Genomic DNA, 24,663 nt, shown 5'->3' with positions numbered 1-24,663 from the left:
TAATAAGAATCTTACAACAACTCAGCAATATAGATGTTATCTTCATTCAGCATGTGAGGAAACAGGCTCAGTGAAGTTGTTCCAACGAACAGACCTAATTCAAGAGTTAAATGCTGAACTTGCTTGCCCAAAGTCTGCCTCCCGAGAGACAAACGTTCTTTATTTAGTACTGCATTTAATACAGAATACTTCAGGATAGCTCCAGCCCAATGTGATGGCTCTTTCTTCTTTAACTCCTATTTTACTTACTCTCTTATTTCCACCAAAAATACTTCTTCATCATATGCAGTTAATCTAAGTGAAATCACTGTTTTTATAGTTGAAAGATGGTCAAATATTGAAAATTTCATATGGTTCAACCTAATGTATTGCCTTTAACAGGATGCAGAAGTTTTTATTCTTTGTAAGCCAAGTGCTTATAAATTCCTCATAGAGGTGCCTTGAGCTTGTTGGAAAAGTATCTTGATAATCCAGTTTGAGGTAGGCAGATCCTTCTCCAGAAATGGATTCCAAAGTTTCTGATGGAGCAATCAGTTTGCCCCTGAGATGGAGGGGTGATGAGGAAACAAGAAGCTTGTCACAGAGTAAAAACTCTGGAAACTCATGGAAATCATTATGAGGCTACTGCTTCCTCAGATCAAAGAAATGGATGTTTGATCTCAGTCCTATCTAGATCTCGAGGATAAAGGAAGCTCCAGCTGGCATCCCAGGTACTACCGTCCCGTGTATTTCTTGAGAGTAGTCAGCACCATGAGTCAGGAACCAAAGCTGTGTTTACTCACACGACAGTGGTAGGCATTCATTACATGTTCATTGAACTAAAGAGCAATCATCCCAATTATACTGTCAGTATTTTACTGGATGTCACATAAGATGATCTGAATTTTCTACAATGCCTTAAGCATGTGCTAGGAACTTGAAAGGCATTCATTGAAAAGCTTAGATTCTGATTGCCAGTCTATCTGCTTCAAGGATGGAAAAAAAATACTCTGCCAAGATATGTAAATGAACCTTTGTCCCAGGGAAGATAAGATCATAAACTAATAATCTGGTCACACAAGGCAATGGTGCCACTCATTTTGATTGATAAATGTATTGGGCAATAGCAAGATTCAAGCACTGGGGTGTCCATCTCCTCTATCATTTAAAGGTGAGATTAATGCTAAAGTATAAAGTTTTATTCTACAATCTTATTAGTGACTTCCAAGAAGTACGTGGGTTCTCTGTCTGAGCATGTGTGTGTGTGTGTTCTTATTTATTTCTTGGTTATATGTGTATATTATACCTTTTCCAATAATGTGTAAGTTTCTTAAATATAGAGGCCTAGTTTTCCAATTCTTTAGTGTTTCCCTCCAGTATATTTCCTTCTGATGACTGTTTTAATAATAAATTTCAATTTTAATCTATATAAAAGACTAAAAGAGGATTTTATAGCAGCAGCTAATTTTAAAATATTTTAAAATATCATTCTAAATTTTTAACTAGATTTTAATACAGAATGGTGCAAATTGAGGAATCTCTTAATATTTAATCCCTCATTATTATGAACATTTAAAAATATGCCTTTCTTTTATGCTTAAGATAATGAATCATCTGTAATATTATCATCACCATCATGCAGTAGCATTATATTTAGTGACTAATAAATCTACTCAATTTAGGAAAACATTTTGAAGAAGACAAAAACACTATGAGATTAAATAATTTATTACCATTGCTAAGATGAACACATATACTTAATACTCAATTTTATGCAGAACTTTAAAAAAATAGTTTTAATACAGTATCAAAATTTACACAAGTATTTTGTCAAAAGACCAGTGTCCCTTGTATTAGCTTCTGCAGGCTCTGCTGCAGGCACAAAAACTTGTTTTAAATGTCTTCAGAGTATAGGAATACAACAATTTAAAGATGAAAGCTTTCCTAGGAGAGAGGGTAAATATAGCAAGCAATTTTCTCTTATAGAGTAATAATATTTAAAAATATAACATTTTAAAAGAAAGAGAGGCTTAAACTGTAACCCAGTTTCAATAATTAAAGAGATAATTCTATAGTAAATTAATTCATAAATATTTTCTGAAAATAGAGGGCTGGTTTTTCATCCCAGTAATATTCTTAAAAGTGTAACAAAATTCCTTCACATTCTCCCACCAGTGACAATTAATACATTGTGTAATGAGCCCATTTAAAAACAACAACAACAACAGAGAATATCTGCTATGAATCAAATCTCGATAATTTAGAACATATCCCAAAACTGAAAATTGTTGCATTCCTACTTTTATAATCTTAAACTACAGTAAAAACGTAGCATTCTGCCAGAGGCCTCTTGCACATTCATACAAGAAACTATCATTGCATTTGGATAAACACAAAATACCTATCATAGCATTTCCAATACACACATTCTAATATTTTTATATATATGTGTATATATATGTGTATATATATATATATATATAGCAAAAATAAGAAATAAACTAAGCAAAGCTAGCACACCTCTTTTTCAAACCTCAAGCAATCTGAACGAGAGCTTTTAGTCTCAGTAATGAAGGACATGCGTCAGTTTCATAAAACGTTAGCTGCAGGAGGCAAAGAAAGCTTTTTTCATAAATGCAGTGCAATATTTTAAAGTTTACATAAAGTTTATTAAATATACAGCATGTCTAGAAACTAAATTGTAGAAATTGACATTTCACAGCTCGAAACACTTAGAAAAATTACGTTTGCTTATTTTGTAGTTGAAATTATTAATATTAACATCAATGGATACACTGAATGAATATGAAGGTTGGTATGTCCCCAAGATGCATCTTTATGAGAAGCTCATCAAGATCAAAAGAAAAGATATATTTATTTTGATCAATTGAAATAAATGGTACTCTCTGATAAGCACTCTACAAAGTCTTGCTATCCTTCTAGCTGGTAGGGGGAATTTATGTGGTATTTTTAGCACCTCAAAAGTCAAAACAAAAGCCCAGAAGTATAATCTTATCTTGCATCCAAATTAATTATGTGTCAGGAACTATTATTTTGTTGACGGAAGTATAAGAGGTAGGAGCCCAACTCTCAGAATTGGGAAGCCTGAAAACACCTCTTCATAACTTCAATACAACATAGTAGAAAACACTCACCATTATATGCAATGGGCCAACTATATCGAAATCACTGAAGTTCCACTGGACTCTTCCAACTACGCAGATTTGCCAATTACAATATTAGATCTGGGAGTAAAAACACTTTAGTTCTAATGAAAATACTGGTACCAAAATTATGATTTTCAAAGCTACCTTGTTTGAGATTGACAGTTGTGGATACTGAAGTGAGAGACACAGAATCTTAGCTTGAGGGGAGTTGTACTGAAGGTTTTAGAGGGGAGATATGTGCAATGTACAATCACTCCATGTTATTCCATAAGTCCAGGTTTGCAGAAACCCACTCTTTTCTTCTTCTTCTTCTTTCCTTTTATCTCTTTCTGGCAGTGGGGATCTCATGTTTGAAAAACAATGATTCTCACATTGGTCCTTTGTACTGGTTTCCTGACAAATGTTGCCTAATTCCAGGACATGAACCTGCAGCATCTCCAAGTTTCTTCCACACAACCTTAACAACAACAAAACAAAAACAAAAAAAGAAAGTAAGCATCTTACTTGTCCTCTTCCACAAAGAGATTTGTGGTTTCTAAGGGGAAACTATGAGAGAGACAAAGACGAATGTGAAGACAAGAGAGAAAATATCTATATGAATGAGTTGCAAACACAAAATGAAATGTGATGACAAGCTTCAGAAACACAAGAAATGCTCAGTAGAAATGCTACTACACCTCGTTAGCAACTAGGGTTAAAATTAAAGAATGATGTGCTAACTTACTCTAGTTACATAAGTGGTCCTCAACTCCAGAAGCACACAAAGCACCTGGGGAACTAAAACAGTAACTCCCACCCTCAGAGATTCTGATTTCACTGGTGGAAGTGTGGCATGAGTAACTGTATTTTTTGAAAAACTCCCAAAATGATTCTAATGTGTAGCTGGAATTAAGAACCCTTTAGTAAGATCATTCTGGTTCCTATAACAAAGGATATCAAAGTATTTAATCCAGTGAGAAAAATGAAGGAGCTTTTGTTCTTCAGCTATTTAAGTCCTGAGCTGGTAGTCTCAGGGTCATTAGCAAATTTCCCTGGCTTTCGCCATAGAGGGGGGGCCTCAGTTGTTGCAAATCTTAGCTACCAATTCAGGAATCATTGGAAGAGATATAATTACAATATGTTAAAAAAAACTACACCATTTTAGAAGGACATTAGCAAAAGGGGAGATCAAGAATAAGTATAAAACTACTGAATTCACCAATAATACACCAATGCATTAACATTAATTGGAATACACACACATGCACGTGCATGCACAGACACAGTGACAGCCGTAATCATCCCAGAGTGTTTTACTACAAGGATTATGTTCATGTTGATTAATTCCACAAAAATTTACATTGTGCTCCAACATGAACACAAAACCAGTTTTTTCATTAAATATTCATAGACTATGTTTCTTTTTTTGTTTTGTTGTGCTTTTAAATAGAAGTGGATACTCCAGGGAAACCCAATACCATTTATAGTAATACATAAGAATGTAAGGTTCTGTCTGCCTTCATTCCTAAGCCAATGGAACTACTAATTTCTATCTTTCAGCAGACACCACTACATGGCAGAAATGTCCTGTTGTACTCAAAGTGAATTGTAATTATGGTCCTTAAGTATTTGGAAAGGAATTACATGGCAAAGGATGGCTCGAGCTATACACAAGGGTGTTAGGAAAGACCATTTCTTAATAAACTGACTGAAGAGGTACAAACACGGAATCAAAAGGCCAAAGGATACCATGGACTTTTGTTTCCTAGCGCCTGAATACAATTACTTCTACCCGGAATATTTTGAATGGTTTAAAAGCAGAGGATAGACTTGAAGACCTCACAAGGATCATAGATACAAAGCACAAAATGCTTACAACTCAAAAGTGCAACTCCTCTCCAAGTATTCAAATGTAGAATGCAACAAGCTTAACCCTAATATTACTATGTGGTGAAGGAAACTTTTAGACAAGGCAGAACTTTGAAATAAATCAACAATACTAAGCTGGACCCAGGAGGGGTGACTTGTTAGCTGAAAAAGCCAAACAGGTGTGTGTTTGAGACTGTGACTGAGATGACCTGTCAAGTACTTCAAATGTCCTCAGGGAATTTACAATAACTAAACAGACAAACCTAAAATAAAACCATTACCACAAAAAGATAGATTTACTATTTGTTAGGGGGAAGTATATTTATTCCTGTAGCACAGTTTGGGAAGAGTATAACTAACTTCATGCTTACTAACCAATATGAGGGTGCTATGGACAATATTTTCTTCACTGTATAGATGTCAACAACTTAACTCCAAGAGCAAATACCAGCCAAACTTCTATTATCCTAAGTTCTACCTGAGTCTTATAATAACCAACCTCACATTATGAGAAAGCTTCACATTTCTGTGACATTATTATAAATGATATATATTATTATCATTTCTCTAATAGAAGTCAAATCTTTATAATCTTTACTTGTTTTTAAGAAACCACTTATTTATGAAATTGTCTTACAAGTTGTACTTTTCTTTATTCTCTGATACTTGCAATGCATTACTTTAAACCAACACTTTGTTCTCTAGGCTTTTGATTGTTTCCAAATATAAATTTGCTTAAGAATCAGATTTGAGTTTGTATTTTTCTCTCAAATTCTGTGGATCAAAGACAAAATGGACAATTATTATAGAATAATAAGTATCTTAGAAAACTTTTAAAGGTAAACAAGGAGGGCAAGCTTTGGGATTTCTGAAAGTATCTTATATTATGAAAAACAGCAACACTGTATGGAGTCTTTTGCAGTATTTTTGGAAATACAGGCAAACAAAAAGATCAACACAAAACTAATCAATATCCAATCCAGTAGTGGGTTTCTTTTGAGATTAAGAAATGAATTTTCTAATGTTCAGAAGTCAAAAGAAAGAAGAAAAGAAATAGAAAGAGAAAGAGAAAGAACAGAAAATGAAGGGAAGGGAAGGCAGAGGAGCAGGAGGTTAAGGGAAAGAAAAGGAGAGAAGAGAAAAGAGAAAAAAGAGAAGAAAAGAAAGAGAGAGAAAGGAGAGGGAATGGAAAGGAAAAGAAAAGAAATGAAAAGAAAGCAGACAGAGAGAAAAGGAAAGCAAGAAAAGGGAAAGAAGGAAAGGAGAACCACCCTGGCATTTCTTCACAGAAATTCTGGCATGAAGCACAGTGGAGACGGTTCCCCCTGTAAGACACAGTGCTTTTCATTCTTTAGGAAAGAAAATGGAAGTTCCCAGATTTACCACACCTGAGAAAGTGGAAAGAGTTGGTCCTCAAAGGAGATCTGGATATACTCCTCACTTCACTGTTCATTAGAAAACAGTTTGAGGAAGTAACTTAATTTCTGGATCTTTGTTTCTTCAAACATAAAATTTGAGTGGTAGAGTTCTTAGCCAGGGGTTCATGTCCGAATCACCCATGGTCTGATGTTAAACTAGATGTCTGAATTATGAAGGAGCTCCACACAGCACTCTTTGGAAAACCACTGGGGATGACCTGTATGGTTCCTTCTAGCTCGACAATTCCCATGTCTAGGTTTTATTGAGCATTCCACAGTCAATAGATAAGAAGCAACAGGCATTCCTAGGTATGCGGTCAAATTTTTAAATTTATCCAAGGAAAATACTCAAATTGAAAATCTTAAGCAGAGGTTGAAAAGCTACAGAAGGTGCACAGCAGTGCGTTTAGAAAATATGACTTCTAGAACTAGTGGCTCTTTGAAAACAGACAACAGATATGCAGGAAAGAAAAACAAGTGACTTGCAAAGGGTCACAAAAGAAAAAGAAGCCACAACACAGGCAAGCAGGAGACTAAAACTTTCATCCTAGCACATATAAAATGCCCATGGGATTTATTATGTAACATTTACTAGATTCCAGAAACATCTCGAGGAAGTAGATAAAGGTCTAAGAATATCTGGTCCTAATAGACCTAAAGCTGAAAAACATTTCTAAGCAATTTTCATATCCTAATGGAGCAAAAATAGGGGATAAAAGTATAAGATAAAGCCAATTAAAACCAGTGCTTAACATGATCAGTGCTTAACCATGATTTCTTGAATTTAACAAATGGCTTCCTCTCCAATATTCCATTTAGCTATTTAAAACTTCACAAAGTATATTCTCGGTTAAAGGATACATCCCATGCATATTACTCAAAGAATTAAAACATTTAGTCAGGGATTAATAATAAAATCCAAACTACATTATGATTATATTGCATTTGCATCATGAAAATAACTTTTTTTTACTGTGTTTCTCTCTGACCTCACAGATAGATTTCTATTTGTCTAACTACCTCTTAAGTTCATATCTATCTCACTTTTTCCTAAGCTTATGTCAACCACTGACAGCTAAAGATAATACTCTGCATGACATGAAACACACATATCATATTTATAAAGAACTAAGCAAATATTATCTAGGGAGATGGTGAATTTATTTCAAGAATAGTTACAAATAAATCTGAAGAAGGCTGTATTTTCTGTTTATCACAGGTTTTGAAACACTGATTTTTAAAGAACTTCTTAATGTATCAAACAGAAACCCATTTTACCAAAATTAGTAAGAACATTTTAGACAGTAAATTTAATATTTGGAAATGTTCACAGATTCTTCTGGAATACAGAACTGGCTGACCATGTCTGACCTGAATATTGATAAAACTACAATAAAACATAATAAAGAAAAAAGGAAATTAATTTTATTTTCATGTAAAAATAAAAAGGCATTTGCTCAGCATTTTAAAAAGTAGGTGTTAAGAAATCAAAAACTAAGCTACAATGTGGCTTTCAACACAAAATACACAATAAAACACATTAAACTTACATTGCACATTTCTCTGACTATAGCTTTTTCTGTCTCACTAAGGTCATGTTCATACTCTTTACCCTGTTGACGATCTATAGTTTCCTGAACATCCAAGACCTGGATTTGTTGAAAAAGAAAAGCAAATTTCACATGGAAAAAAAAAAAACTTGTTAGTTACGATAAAACCATCAAGGAGCTCCACTTTGTAAAACCTTTAGTTTTCTCTGTGTCTGCATATCAGAGTGGATTAGTATATGGCAAAATCTTTTAAAAATAGTTGATTGTTCTGAAACCTGTTTGGAATGAATTCTATTTCACTTTCAAATGGCTATTAAAAGCAATCCATTTTATCACTAATAGTCAATTGAATTCATTAATGTCTAAAATAATTAGATGCATTTACTTTGGTCATTAAGATAAACCTGACCGTGTCAACCATTTGGAGATTAGTCAATAACTTCTGCTCCACTGTAATGATGAACAATATAATTAATTATATACCAAGAAGTCCAAATGATATGTAGACATGGCCTAGAGAAAAGATGAGTAAAAAAGATGATAGCGACAGGTGAAACCGGTCAGAACCCAGGAAGATACACATAAGAACTACTGACCTCACAGTTCTTGCCTGGACATGTTCCTAGTGCCTAAGAAAGGAATGCAGAGATGGCTCTTTGATGGTGGCAAAGAGAAACACTGGCTCCTTATAAAAATATTTGAGCAACACTTTAAATATTTTTCATTAGAGCAAAATGTCTGGGGATAAAACATTTTAAAACGATTTTAGAGGCCTATGTTTCCACTTCTCTAAATTATCCCTAAATGGATTGAAAATAATATTCCTTTTAAAATGTCTAAAGTTTTCATGTGGATACTTTATATAGTACAAAAGGGGACAAAACCTTGGCTTGATTGAGCACTGTTTATTACTTTTTTTGATACCAGCTTATAAACCAAAGCATTAATGTAGCATAAAAAACTAATGCTTTTCCTAAAAGCTCCTATAGAATCCATACTGAACTGTGACATTGTTAAACTACTTGGCAGTTCTGTAGTCATGGTCAATGTTGATCGCCACATCTGAAGGTGTCACCTGAGAATTTGTACCAATGAGAATTTGTACCAAGTCATTTAGCCAAACTAAATGACTTAAACATAAAGTGGGACCTTCAAGTTCATATTAATAGATACTGAGTCTACAGTTCAATCTTGTAATAAATAATGGAATTCACAAACTACTCTTGTTATTAATTTAAAATTTCAAGCCATTATTATTTTATAGATACCACTTCCTTACAGTCCTGATACTCACCTCAGATTAGAGTTAATTCACATTCTTTACATATCTAGAAGAAGTCACTGTGCTCAGTGAATACTCATAGAAAACTTAAAGAGCTCCTTGAACAAGCTCATTTGCCTACAAATTTGATTTGTAATGCACCTCAGAGAAGTGTACTTCAAATCAGTTAATTTTTACTAAATGAAGTGGAGCTCCAATTAATAGTTGTCATAAATTTTAAAGCAAGAGAGATATGGTGTTATTACAAATGGGCTAATTTCTTACACTTAGTTACACTACTTCCCCATAAACCATGACCATAGAATTTATTTAAGCCTAGAGTTTTCTTTGAAATCCATAAGAAAGTGAGAAACTGGGCCATTGTTCTAATTACTCCTTTCAGAATAAACAAATCTCATGATATAAATCAGCTTTAAATACATGGCTCTCAGAAATAAAATGTGCCAAGTGGCTATAATTTTTTTTACATTGAGATCTTCTTAAGGTACATTTCCCAAAGAATATCTTTGCACATATTTCTGTTTCACAACACAGTTAATTCATGGAAGCAAACACATGTTATATTCAAGGGCCCCCAGTCACCCAATAAAGATGCTTCAGTTGCTCAGTATCACTCATCTGCCAACTGAGGACACTTATGTGTACTGATTATACCATAATATCTCCCTCCCTTGAGATAAAATTTTAGATGAAAATTAGAGGATGAATTCAAAGAGCACTGAGGAACTCTTCCTTGCCCCCCACCCCCTTCCTTTTAGGCCACAGGAACAGCTGCATTGAGAAATTTGGAAAAGATTTCAATGTGACCCTCTATGCTGATCCAATTCAAATTGCACTTGCCATTGAATAAGGCAACAGGCCGAAACAGCTGGCAAACAGTTTAAATAGTAGGGAAAGGTGTTGCTTTTGAAGTATGTGCAGACACTATAATACTACAAAATTGAAGCCAATCTCTGGTCCATTTTCCACTTCTAAAATGTTTTTCAGATAGCTAGTGCCTGATTCATGTTAAAGTTCACCCAAATGCTGCTTCAGAGAACATATTTGTCAGTGGATAAACCAACAAACAATAGATGCGGGGCAGAGCCTGCCCCTCGTGCTGGTTGTGCCTTCCCGTGAATCCCTCTCAGGTGCTCACTTTCTGAATTATCCCAACCAAGAGGGGAACTGCCAAGTGCATTGCCACTGTGCCACTGACCACTACCATGGTTCTCCGACCTTCCCTCGTCAATAATCAGCAAATACTTGGAAAAAGAAAACTCATTTTTATATAAACTAAAGCAAAATATACTGAAGGAATAAAATCTTCTGCTAAAACTAAATCACAAAATCAATTAAACATTTTGAAGTTCTCTTCTACTTATCTGCTTTGTGCATGCCACAGAAAGTGTGGCCTACTCCAAAAGAGTGTATCTCCAGTCTAATAATAACTCATTTTGAAACTGAAACAATTTTAAGAAAAGCTGTGAAATTCATGTAGCTAAAGCAGAACTGAAGCATTCTACCTATTTATGGCTCAGAAAGGTCTGATCAAGGTTATATGTTAGGGAATATGGATAAATTTGCCAAACAATGTTTCATACTTTGGAATTGATAAAATTTCAAGGAATGGTCTCATTTTTTAATGTGATTTTTATTGCCTGCATCAGTTTTTTCTCTTAGAATTGTAAATATTTATATAATGTATTATTAATTTTAGTTATGGTGCTTATTTTTAAATTTTATTCATTGGAAAGCTCATTACTGGTAAAAGAGAATAGATAGACGAGATTTTGTGAAGTCATTGCAAAATGTGAAGTAAGACCCAAAAATAAATTAGCTTTATGTATAAGATCATATATCTATTTTCTCCTACTCTACAAAGGAGTATTGACTGGAGTTTAAGAACCTAATTTCTACTTAGCAGAGCAAAGAGTAGATTTTTATTTCAATACTTTCTTTTAGTAAGTTTCATAATGTACTTCAATTGCATAAAGAAAAAATATGGTATTCTTCCATATTTTGACCACACATTAACTCCCAATATTTGAAGACATCCATGCTACAAACATTGCACGTAAAATACAATATTTTACACATATGGATATACATGCACAAACTTCAACTTCAATGCAGATAGATATGAATCACATTACTCAAAACAAAATGATAAAACTAGAGATTCAATTATAAGTACTCAAACTCATTGTTAGTTTAGAAAAATTAAAATCATATTTCAAAAATTAAGATAAAATAGTTACGCCATAAAGGGGTCAAAAAATAAAGTTTCTGTGGTTAAAGCAAGACTGTGAGGACTACCAGACTACAGCAAACAAGCCACGACACAACTGAAGCTCTGGATAAATGGTTGTACACAGTTGGTTACCTTAAGAGAATGTACCACAGGTTCAGGCTGCTGAGAAGGTGTGGTATGTCCACTGAAGCTAGCTGGAGAGTTGGGTGAACTGTTACTCCCATCAGCCCCTGATGACAACCTAAAAGAACCCTTAGTAGAAAATCAACAACTTTGTTATTAAAACAAAAGTCGTTTATAACTACATAGATGTCATTCAATATTCAATTTCACTGCCAAATGAGAATTAGCCTTTTTGTTACTTTTTCCTAGCCTATCTTAAGATGCTATCAACCAGTTAATTGGAACACATTTGCTTATTGACCAGCAACAAAACTTAACCAACGGCCATCTCTATACACTTCCAGATGTCATCTCTGATTTACCAAAGAGAACAATGTCCCCCAAGGAATGGCCCTTAAGAACATTTCAAGAATGATTTTTGAAACTTAAAGATATTCAAGAGCAGGGAAATCCTGGGTTACTCCACAGCTGAGTGAAACATGCTCACTCAGCAAGCCAAATGACATATTGCATCTGTCGCAGAATATGCAGACACATCACATTCTTGCATTAGCAAAACTGTGTTTCTTATAAAACCCTTTTTTGAGGGAGAGACCTATAGTAGAGCATTTTCCAAAAAGATGTAATCAAATTCAATATTTTCTGTAAGAATCAATTCTCTCATTTTTCTGGCCTTTCTAAAAATGAAAAACAAAATAAATATAAATTACATATTTTTACTTTAGTGACTCTTTAACTTAATTGATGAGACACCAGAACCTGAGCATGATTAATTTGACATGTGCAGGCTACAGTCGTCCCTACAAGAACTGGGAATCTCCCCCAGGAGTCTGCCCTTTTTCTAAAGGTTGCTTGGGGAAAGACTAATGGATTAGCAAAGAAAAAGAGGGCAGCAGTTATCTACTGGCCTAGAAAAAGCAGTCAAATGGGAATTTTCCAAACCTGTTTTTATGCAGATCATTACACTATTAGAGGACCTGTGAGGTTTTTGTTTTGTTTTGAGACAAGAGTCTTGCTCTGTCCCCCTGGTGGAGTGCAGTGGTGCCATCATAGCTCACTGCAACCTCAACTCCTGGGCTCAAGCGATCCTCCTGCCTCAGCCTCCCAAGTAGCTGGGACTACAAGTGCGCACCACCAGGCCTGGCTAATTTTTCTATTTTTAGTAGATGGGGTCTCGCTCTTGCTCAGGCTGGTCTCAAACTCCTGAGCTCAAGCAATCCTCTTGCTGGGCCTCCCAGAGTGCTAGGATTACAGGCATGAGCCACCACCCCCGGCCTGAGAGATTTTAATGTCTGCCTCTTATCTACAGATTTTGTCACATCTAATAGATTAATAACTGCTCCATTTAAATTGATTCTATCAATCTAATGCTCTGAATAGGAGCCACTGAAGGTGTATCATATGTGAATTCATAAAGGGAGAAACAATAGTAGTTTGGAACATTAATTTGCAGCATCTCCAGGAGAAATTTTATGCTGTACATTTTAGGGATGGGAAGGAAAGCTGCCCACAGGAACAATTATGTATATGGGTTACATGTAAACCATGCTTTATACAGAAATTAACAATCCCCATTAATTTCTATTATCTATGTAATTTGAAATATTTTCTCCCTTCCCTTGTTGCTGTCATTTCTTCCTATGTCCTTGAAGGTTCCCCTTGCCACCTTGCAAGCCTGCTAAGGCCACATTCTTTACTCTGCTCAAAGAGTTGGACAATCCAATCAGGTCCTGCCCCCAGCCTCACTACCAACAGGGAGAGGAAGCAGTGGAATATGGCATGTAGGTGGCTCCTTCAGCCTCTGTCCCCTACTGCTACTAACACTTAAATTAATAGCAGGTGATGACACAGGACTGCTGATTATAACAGCCCCAATCCCGTCTGGGACTGCTGATTATAACAGCCCCAATCCCGTCTGGGAAAAGAAATTATAAAATTTTTCTCCCTGTATTTGTAACTCAGATTAAATCTGACATAATAATGCCTGGTACACCTCAGAGAAGGGAAATCATTTGAAGTTTAAAGATGGTTAAGGGACATACCCTCTCCTCACCTCTACCACCAAATTTTAGACATCTTCCTCTGTAGTGATCAAATGGTTCCCAAACTAAGGACTTATAAAGGAAGCTCTCTTCCCTGAATAACCCTAGTTCTCTACTGTTTTTCCTCTCCTGGTACCACTCTTATGAGCTCTCTCTTATTCACTTCTGCGGTTACACAGAGTTCACATCAAACCTCTCATTTAGGACCTACCATGGCAGTGCTGACTTTCCTCTGACTGGTCATCTAACTTGGCAGGCAATAATCCTCCCCACTCTGGGCTACCCTCCTTCCCAGTCTTCCTTTCAAACCCTTTTCTGAGCAGCCCTCCTGTTTCAAAGGTTCTCTTCCCAGACCTGGCACTAAGACAGGCGTATCAATAGCAGCATGCTTTTGCTTGGGTACGGGCCTCTCTCTTCCAGGGTATTTTGGTTTGAGAGAATTTCTAAAATCAATGTAAATAGCATCCTTACTACAAATCATCTGGGTCATTTACCATTGTTTAAACTTACGGAAATTCCTCTTCTGGCCATAGCTATTCAGAAACAAATACTTTTTTATTGAAGTAGTTTCCTTAAAAAAAAATAAAAAAGGCTACAGTAGGATCTTTCCTAGAGTATATAGTGGGGAAAAACATATCATTCAGGGATTAAAGTTCTACTTCAAATTAGCTTTGAGAGCCATGGCCTGGTAATCAACCAGAAAGATCAAGGTTCTTATTTTATGTGGTTTTTGTGAAGCTGCAAAGGTAACCGAATGCCTGGTAAAGTTTAGCAGCAACAGATGCTAAATAGTTTTCTAGATTATAACAACAGATTGAAGCACCTCATTCTGTTATATCTCATTTAGTATTATAAAATAAAAGGTTAGTTCCTATGTGCTTTGTAAAATCAGACTAATATTCGGAGAATTACCTAGGTTCAACTGATGCATACTCTCAGTCAACTAATACATTTTCACTGAACTACTTTTTAAAAATATGAGTGAAATGCCAGCATACCAAATGATTTTAAACAGTCCCCTTGGAGTTTATTTCAGTAAGATTAAACTCGTTTATTTAAATTGTACTTGGCTGGTTCAGGAGACAGGGAATTTAAAACAAAGAAAATCTTAATAAAATTGGAAATGTGATTCCCAGCCTCAAACTACCCATGCCCACAGAGTGGATTTATCACCTCCTGGTCAGTAGTCAATTTGAAAGGGCAAGGAATAATTTTCTGAGCTGGCCTAAAGACATCCAATTATCATGGTCACTGACCTTCTAAACTCCTTTTCATGAATGGACCAGGGTACCTTTGTTCTTCTCTCCTGTTTGGGGTTGCTCAACTTTCACCCCCCAGGTTCAGGAAAACAACACTGAAGAAGGCTATTTACAAGGTGAAAGACTCTACTCCCATCCTCCCTCCCCAGATTTAGACATACAGCAATTTTCTTTCATGTGTGCGAACTTGTTTTCTATCCCCCCAGTATAACTTTTCCTCTAGCAACAGAAGCCATTTGGTTATGCACAAGCAAATGCAGCCAGCTGACTCGTCTTCACTCACCGGGAGAGTGGGCAGGCATCGTCCTATTCCTCGGCACCCTTGCCACCACTGCAAGACCCGCTGGGCTCGGGGCCCCCAGCCTTTCTCCATATTTGAGCTGTTTCTAGTTGGAGGTTGCCTTCTATTCTGGGTGGCCTTATATTTGGAACAATATGGTACAATCACTCAGAAAAATACTGTTTCCCGTCTCAAGAAAGCAGATTAGAACAAGAAACTTAATGAAATGAACCACAATGACCACAATGGCAAGCTGTAACATGCACTTTGTAGCTAGGGAAAAAATAAAAATAAAAACAATCTGAAGTCCTGTAGATTAGAACTAATACTGATGTAAGTTTTTGACATTCTCAAGCTATATCAAAAAGTAGATGGTAACATTAAAATTATAGAAAAAACTTGAAGCTATTTAAACAGCTTTATTTCATGGGTTTTACCTGTGAGAAATAGTGAGTTACCATAATTCTTCCAAATATTTAGACTGTGTAACTTCAGAACGTAGCAGAAATTATTTCAGATACAATTGGGAGCGCTATGTTCTTTCGTTAAACACTGGCTGGTTATACATATTCAATAATACTAAGAAAACGTACACTGCATCAAATTTTCAACAAAATTTCTGCACATGGAAGAGCATGTCATGAGCTAAGAGGTCACCATTGTATTAAAATAATTATTTTACATAGGAAATCTACATAATTATCACAATTTCTATTAATTAGTTAACTCCCAAATTTCTATACTCATTGGAACTAAAGATATCATGTAACTAAAGTAAAATTAAAAAATATTCCTTAAATTACAACTTTTTCCATCACAAAGCTGTATAATCCTATTAAAATGATCAGAAGCAAAATAAACTTATTTGACCATGATTTCCTCTCCCTGCCAACTTTCGCTTAGACCTTTAAGAATGCTATGTCCTGAGGAATAAGGAGATAATTTTTAAAATTACAGAAAATCTTCAAAATGATCCAAAAATTCCAGTGTCTAAATGTTGATGTTTATTTTAGGAGACTGAAAATGAGAACGTATTATTTTAGTTCTCACTGGTTAATTTTCCTGCAAGTTAGTGCTCTATTCTGAATAGTATTGATCCAATTCTCATTCTTCTCTAACTTTTGGAGGTTGAAGAATAAAGAAAATGCACCATGGTCTTAAGTGAAATAAAAAAGAAAAAAAATGATAACCAGCAACCAGTACTCACAAAACTCTTTTCTGAATCTATGAAATCAGTACCAGTTACCTTTCAAATAAGTCACATATACTCTATTCCTCACATATAACAGGGAATATTATATATTTGCACTCAGGTCATAATGATAATTTCATCATAGCAACATAGATTTCAATGTTGCTCTTTTCATAATTATTTCATGTGTAAGTGTCTAATTTATTTCCATCATCAAAAGAATTATCTCCAATAATTTATAATACATTTCATGGTTTAAAATTCACCTTCCACCCTAATCTGCATAGTTCTATTTCTGAGATGATTAATGAATAATGGAAATTTTATAGTTACCACAAATAAGGAGATCTATCCATCTGGATTTGCTTCTTTCTGTGACTTAAGCATCTCTCAGACCTTAGGCTTTTTGGATTCAACTACCAAGTATTAACAGAACATATAGGAATTCTTACTTTCATTCTTCTTTAATGTATAGTGAGGCTAAATCCCAATGTATCTCCATTGTAACAAAGCTTATTACCATACCCATCTGAGACCATTTAGAAGCCAGCTAGAAAGAACAGCTTTAGCTACTATGCAGAGAATGCACAATATTTTCCCACTTTCAGAAAGTAGATATCCCATAAAATAATGCCTATATTTTAAGTCGTGTGAAACGCTCTTTTTAAACATACTGAATATACGTTATATAGTATTAGTAATCTCATAAAGGGGACAGTAAACAGGTACTAGATTTTTGCAGAATAATAAACTACTTGATGATGTAACCAGTTTAAAGGAAAAGCACTCTTTTAGAATCAAAATTACTGTATTGACTTTCTAGTCATGTCAGCCATCTTCTTTTTTTTTTAATCCAGGTACATGAAAAACTGTGTTTTGGGCCAGCCATCATCTTTGACCTTCAAATAAACTACATCAGTATGGTATTTATGCAGTAATAATGAAGGCTTAGCTTTTTGTCAGCTACAATGGCCAATCACGAAATTTTCTGAAGACTGCTTCATAAAACTTAAGAAGCCTTTAGTAACTCGGTCATTGGTGTTGTTGGTAGCAACTCCAGAGCTCAAAATGGGGAAGCCCAGACTCTGGCCATCAGCTGGGAAAGCAATTCCAAACAGCTTAAGAAAGTCACTCTCTGTTTTCTGAGTTATTTTGTATTGTTTAATTTTGTTTTCTGTAGTTTTCTACAATTCCAAATTCATAAAAAAGAATTCCTGAATGACCCCAACATTCCCATAGAAATCTGTGTACTGGGTAGCCTTTATATACAAATATATATAACATAACCCACAAATTATTTTAGATACCAGGGTGGTCCACCCTACGTGTTATAGTAAAGTAATGCTCTGCATCAAGGTTGTGTGGGTGGTAAATTACAGGCATGTGTATGGCTGTAGCATGAGTCAGAGCCTACGGTCTCAGGACTTCCAGGGGTCAGAGTCTAGATGGTTCTCCAACTCTGACAGGGTACAACCTTCTCTGTATTTAAGTAAGAATTCAACACGGAGTTTTTAACTCCGTATTGAACTTCAATACTTAACAACATTTTCCCTTCAAACTATAACCATTCTAATAATACATATTTCTCATCTATTTATTTTAACATGTAAAAGTTTCTCTAAGACAATAGTTTCTCTTTTCCTTGTTGCTCGTAATGAGTTACATATATAAAAGAAGGAAACAAAAATCAATTTTGCAATAAAAATAGACCACTTAATTTTTTTACACTGTCATCATGTTTTTCTCAAATTTGAGTGAATTCATACACTGTTATTGTTCTTCATAGAAATAATACAAAACACTAAAAAATGGCCAATATTATATGTTATCTAAAATGCATGAATCACAAAAGGATGATCACTCAGAATTTGATTTGTGGTCTCTGCAACAGAGAAAATTACCTAAAAAATAAAGCTTCTAGAAAAATCCTTAATAGTGTTTCATTTACTAATGAAGTCAAGAAAAATGAAAGTTTTTTAAGTAAAAATGCTTCCTGAAGAAAGTTTCATTAGAAACTTGAAAAATGAAAAATAGATATACTGGATTTCTTATTGAATATATACATATATGTTCACATACACATATATGTACATATGTTTGTATACAGAGATAAATATATATACATATACATACATTTCCAGTTGACTAAAATCACATTCAATAAAGTAATATTGTAGTGTCATATAAAATTCAGACTTCCCACTTAGATATAAGTCAGAAGTAATGAGCTTGTAACAAATTTTAGAGCCCAGCCCTCTTACCTATTATAGGAAGCCAACTATGGAAGCTTGAAGATTGATCAGCTAAAGCGGTTTCCTGTTACTTAAAGATGTTTAATTTTTTATAAGTCCTGAAGCTTGGTCAAACTATCATACAGTGCCTCATACCTCATCAGAACACATGCCAAGTATGGGAGGGGGAATGAATTCAGCCTTTCCTTATTTTTAGGGTAAGAATGGATGCTTTGCTTAATCTCATTAGTAAAATAATATTATATTTTGTTCATTTTGGCCAATCTTCACTCTGACATATTGTAAAACTATGCTAGCACACCAATAGAAGCTCAGATTAGAAGAGACTTTAGAGGTCACCTTGGCAAACCCTTTCTAAGAGATTCCTGTGTATAGGCTTAAAAATAATGAGACCCTCTGCTTTACTCTAATGATATTACTTAGTTCGTTATATCCAAAGGAAAGTGCATTTTTCATCTAACTAAAGATTCCATTCAATATTGATTTAAATATTAAATAATTTCCTGGATTTATAGATATTCATTTATTTATTTACTTAAACATTTACTAAGCACCTATGAAAGGCAATATGCTATGCCATGTAGGTCTCTATTACAACAATTTTTTTTTTTAAAGTGAATTCAAATCACAGACCCTAGGATCACACTGCCTGGGTTTAAATTCTTTATCAGACACTTAGGAGCTGCATGACTTTGGACAAACTAGGTGATCTCTCTGTGGATCAGTTTGCTCATCTATAAAGTGTGGGTAATAAGGATACAATGGTATATGACTCTACGGGTTTGGTAACTTATATGAAAATAGCTCTTAAGCTCTTAAGCCTTGCTTACATAAGTTCTCTATAAGCATTTGCTGTCATTATCATGAATGTTTTTGCTTTGCTTGTCAACACATTTTATAACTTGTCAATTTACGTTCACATGTTTATTATTTAGAGTAGTAATTCTCAACCAAGGGCGATTTGGTCCCCCAGGGAAGACATTTTCAGTTGTCAAAACTAGATGGTTTCTACTGGGATTTAGTGGGTAGGGGACAAGGATTCTGTTAAACATCTTACAACACACAGGACAGTCTCCTTACAACAAAGAATAATCCAGCCCAGAATGTCACTATAGCTGAAGTTGAGAAACCGTGATTTAAAGAAAGAGAACTATGTTCGAAAACTGCAAGCAAAATCTCTGGTGACAGTTCCATAGCAGATTTTGAGGACAAGTTGCCCACAGGGTTTAGAGCTTGAAGTGATTTAGAAAGAAACTTCCTAAGCTTTAGCTCTCAAGTGGTCTAAGTATAAAGGCATCCACATTTCCACCCTCGAAAAGGAAATTACTCTTTCTAACAAAAGGAACAGACTTAAAAATATCCAAAATATCCTATACTGTAACAACACTAGTGGATAGAGAATAAAATTGGGCAGGCTCAGGGCAGTGGTCCAAAGAACAGAGTTCCAGATACAGTATGCTGCAACACCTTGAAACTGAGACACCAATCCCACATAGAGAATACAATTGGCAGAAGTGGTTTTATGAAAATTATGGAAGAGCATAAAGCTTCCCTAAAAATATGCCAGGCAAAGATTCTGCACTTCACTTTAAGCAGTCACATGCGGAAAGAATAAAATTGCCAGCAAATTGAAGTGAGGGTCCTGACACATGAAACGATACCCTAGTGCTGAGAAGAGGATTATGACACAGAGGGAAATCAGAAAGAGAAATCTGCACCAGAGCAATGACCACTCTTTCCTTCACAGGTGGCTAAGGGTTGCAGTCTGTTTACATGTTTGTTTTCTCAGCAGGCAGAAGACTCCTTGAGGGCATGTCTTAGTCATAACAGCTATCAATCACTAAGCTCCTATTACATTAGGACTACCCTAAGTGCTGTCAAGATCACTAATCAGCAAATCCAAAGTATGCAGTGATTCTTATCAAAATCACTATGTAATTCCATCTATCAGGTGGCAAAATAAAAAATAATAAAGTGGCATCATTCTCAACTTCCTTGCATGTAGAATACTCTATAAATTTCCAGGTGGTACCAGTTAAGGAAATCAGAAAGTAATATTTATTGACTTACCCTTCATGTATTATTCCAAATTATGGCTAAGATTGATGTCTGTGGAGTCAGAAGGGTGGTGGGAAGGAGCTTCAATTCAGAGAACCTGAAATCTTAGACTGATGGCAGGGTTAACTCTGTTTTCCTGTAGTACAAGGATGGGAGCCCAGGATGTGGGGCACAGAGGAACAAGACCTTGTCCTGACACGACACGCACGAGTCAGATCATGGAAAACCTTCTAGCCACAAGAAGGATTTGAAGTTTATTCTATAGAGAGCCATGAGCTATAATAAGAACTTATTTGTGTTGCATAAATCAATTGGCCAATAATGTGGAGAATGATTTGGGTGGGGCAAGACTTGCTGGGATAAAGTTCCAATTAGAAGATCAACAAAAAAATTCAAGTGAAAAATGATTGCTTATTTCCTGCTTTGAAAAATAGCAGAAGAAATGAAAAGGACAATATTGATGGATTAAGGGGCAGGACCTATGAGTTTAATGTTTATTTGAATGTAGGCAGTGAGGCTGAAGGAATGCAGGATGGCTCCCAGCTTTCTGGTTAGGTAGCAGTTAAATGGTCATGCCATTAAACCCATTAGGTATCAGGGGAAGTAATATATCTAAGCCTTTCATCAGATTTTTAAAACCAAGATCAAAGAGGTAATTAACAGTACAAAGCCCTGAAGCATTCTTTCTCACAGATATCCTCCAAATGGTTTTCCTCTGACATGTAAAGAAAAGTTTGCAAAATATTTAAATTGTAAGTGATTTTAACTTCATGCAATGATCACCTTATCACTGATAAAAATATCTGATCAGACATTATAATGTTCTTGGAAGGAAAAGAAAATAATTTTGAAATATCTGTTACTCCAGGTAAAACTTACAGATATATAAATATGGTTCCCAGGAAGAAAAAATAAATAAACGTAAAGTTAGTGGATGCATTTTTATAAGAATTATAGAGGGTAAACTCCAGGAGGAAAAGAATTAATATCTTGAAAGGGCTAAGACAGCAAATATTCTAGGTCTCTGTAGCCAGAATGGCAGCAGACAAAGAACAATGAAGGCCTAGTTAAAAAAAAAAAAAATAGCTGTTAAACAATAGGTTAGAAAAGTGGACAACTGGATTTACGTACATTCTGCTTCTAGGTAATCAGTTTAGGTGCTTAATTTTTGCCTTTTATTAACCATACAACTCCCAGTGAGAAACACTGAAATTTCTAGGAAAAAAAAAGAATGGTATATCCAAACTGCTTTGCAATCAGTTTGACATTAAGGAGTAAATGCCTGTGGCATTGTCCATTAGAGGAACACATCTGCATACTTTTAGGACTTGGGCTCATTTAAAAAAAGGAGAAAAGGAGGGCACCAGTAGGACACAGAGTGTAAGGGCATGAAACTGAATTGCCAGTGTGGAGGCAACAGCAAAGAAGCAATGCTAATTAACACTGCGTTTGACTTGCAGAGCAGAGCCGATTAATGGTTGTGTTAAACACCTCAGCATGTTATCAGAGCCCAGTGGAACACATGCACAGAGCTAGAGCCCCAGGAGCTAAACAGCTAAAATAAGCAAAGGATGGGTATATACACACCCACCTAATGGGTGCAGTGCACACCATCTGGGGGATGGACACACTTGAGGCTCTGACTTGGGTGGGGCAAGGGCAATATATGTAACCTAAACATTTGTACCCCTGTAATATGCTGAAATAAAAAAAAATTAATTAAAAAAATTAAAATAAATACTCGTGGAGTTGACTAAGAAATATTACATGGTGAAGTGGTGTTTGCTGCCCTGGCTTTGGCAAAAGGAAGGGTCTTAAGTTTCTTTGATGAGTCTTCCAGTATGTTAGGCCCCCACACAAAATGGGAAGGCAAGACAAGAGAGAGGCCTACAGAGAGGCAGGAAGAGTCTGCTCCATGCAAGGGCAGCTCTCTCTCCAAGATATGTATCAATAACACAGATAAGCATAGCAGCTTGTTAGGCTGCAGTTCCGCCCATGCCATCTGTTGGAAGGCCCATATTGCAGCATTAACAATGGTCTTATGCTTAAAGGTTTACAAAAACAAGAGGAGCCAAATGAATTTAAGCAGTGTAGCCTCTGCATACTTGATAGTAGTAAATTGCCAGCAGGGAGAACACTGTCAGAGCACAAAAAAGCACTTTGGAAGCATGAACTCCAATTGTCACAAACAGCTCTTACTAGAAAGGAAGAAAATAAAGTTAGTTTTAAAATACCTTTATTTGTGCCCTACCACCTTACAAAAAATAATTTATGATAGAGAACAAGATTATTGAATTCAAAGTATATATGCTTGTTTAAGTGAATAATACTCAGAAAGGTAAGTCTAGGACCCATCAGAGTCAAAACAAAATAAAATATAAAATAATATTGCAAAGTTTGTCTATGAAGTAAGTTCCAAAATCATTCACAATTCTGGGAGACTAAAAAAGCTAAATGGGTCTCTCCTTCCAGTCTGTATCGCTGGCTCTCCTTTCCCTATCTTTAAATCGTGGGGTGCCCCAAGGACACAGCCCACAAACTTCTGCTCTTTTCCTGAACATTCATTCACAAGAAGTTCTCATTTAGTTCCATGGTTTTAAAATAAATAAGAATTTATATATATGCATTTCATTCTTCCAACTTTTTTAATCCCTAGCTCTGATCTCCCGCCTGAGTTCCAGATGTATATATCCAACTCTTTACGTGACATCTCCTTGTTAATGTCTAACATCTCAAATTAACCATGTCCAAAACAGGATTTGCTTCCCCTGTACTTCCTAACCTGTTTCTCCCAGTCTTCATCCTCCGCATCTCAGTAAATAGCACCACCAATCTATGATTGCTTAGATCAAAATCCAAGGAGTCATCCTTGATTCCTCCCAGGCCTGCCACTCTGCACTACCCCTGGGCTGCCATTCAGTGCATAATCTCTCTGAATGGTTCCTTCTGGGGCTGTCAGTGCTCAACCTACAAAGCCACATGCAGTCTGTTTCCTTTATATTCCGCATCCAATCTGTCGTTAAACACTCTCAGCTCTACTTCAAAGTATACTATGAAGCCATCCCCTCCTTACCATCTCCACCCTACAACTTACTTCAAGCCACCATCAGCTCTATTAGACTACCAAACCAGCTGCCTGATTTGTGTTTCTATGTCCTCTCTCTTCCTGCCTCTACCTTTTCCAGTCTGGTTTCTACCCAACATGGAGATTGAGCTTTCAAAAATGTAAGCAGATGATACTGCACCCCTGCCCAATTCCTCCAATAGCTTTCCATCAACTCAGACCCAAATTCACACACTTGACCTTGGTCAACAGAGCTCACAGGATCTGTTCCCTGCCTGTCTCTCCAACTCCATCTCTGGTTTCCCTCCAAGCCACTCACTCTACTCCAGCCGCTCAGGCCTTGCTCTTGCTTCATCAAACATGCCTAGCTCATTCTGACCTAAGGTTTTTGTCCTTGCTGTTCCTGCTTCCCAGAATACTCTTTTCCACGGCATACTCACTCCCTTTATTTAGGTCTCTTCAGATGCCACTTCCTCCGTGAAGACTTTTCGAACTCCATGTAAAATACTCTCACCCAGGTCACTCTGTGATTCTATACCCTGCTTTTGTTTTCTTCGTAGTGGTTACATCTTCTGGGTAATTTATTACATTTTCATGGTTTTTTAAATAATAATCCATTTACTAAAATATAAGCTGCATGAGTCTGAGACTTTAGGTCTTTTATTCAAGACTGTATTCCCATTGTCCAAAACAGTGTCTGTACATAAGAGATGCTCAAAAAAGATATAAGGACTAAAAGATCAAATGAATGGCCAATACAAGCCATCAGTCTTCCATGACCTAGAGAAATTCTATTCCCTATTTGTTAAGGGCTATTTTGCTTGTCCTAAGAAAAGCAGTGGATGCCCACTAATCACCTACCATTGAATGAATATCCCTGAACAAATTCAACAATAAATGTCAACATTTCTCATTC

The 24,663-nt window shown here is 35.8% G+C and overlaps 1 protein-coding gene across 3 annotated transcripts in view; it reads right to left on the bottom strand.

The window, feature by feature from the left end:
• Nucleotides 1–1,691: 1,691 nt before the first annotated feature.
• CCDC85A (coiled-coil domain containing 85A) overlaps nt 1,692–24,663 on the bottom strand; it is a 180,955-nt gene continuing 157,983 nt past the window's right edge. For 2 of the 3 annotated variants that reach the window (XM_045549652.1, XM_045549653.1), the window contains one exon: nt 1,692–3,603. In XM_045549652.1, the coding sequence (XP_045405608.1) occupies nt 3,514–3,603 (90 nt within the window). In that variant the 3' untranslated portion in view covers nt 1,692–3,513. Of the gene's footprint in view, nt 3,604–11,609; nt 11,730–15,184; nt 15,320–24,663 lie in introns of all 3 variants that reach the window. The other variant, XM_045549654.1, reaches the window with a different exon arrangement.

Source organism: Lemur catta, chromosome 4 (assembly GCF_020740605.2).
Source record: "Lemur catta isolate mLemCat1 chromosome 4, mLemCat1.pri, whole genome shotgun sequence".
Lineage (NCBI taxonomy): Eukaryota > Metazoa > Chordata > Mammalia > Primates > Lemuridae > Lemur > Lemur catta.
The sequence above is the reverse complement of the archived record's forward strand: the minus strand, read 5'-3'. Positions and strand labels throughout refer to the sequence as shown.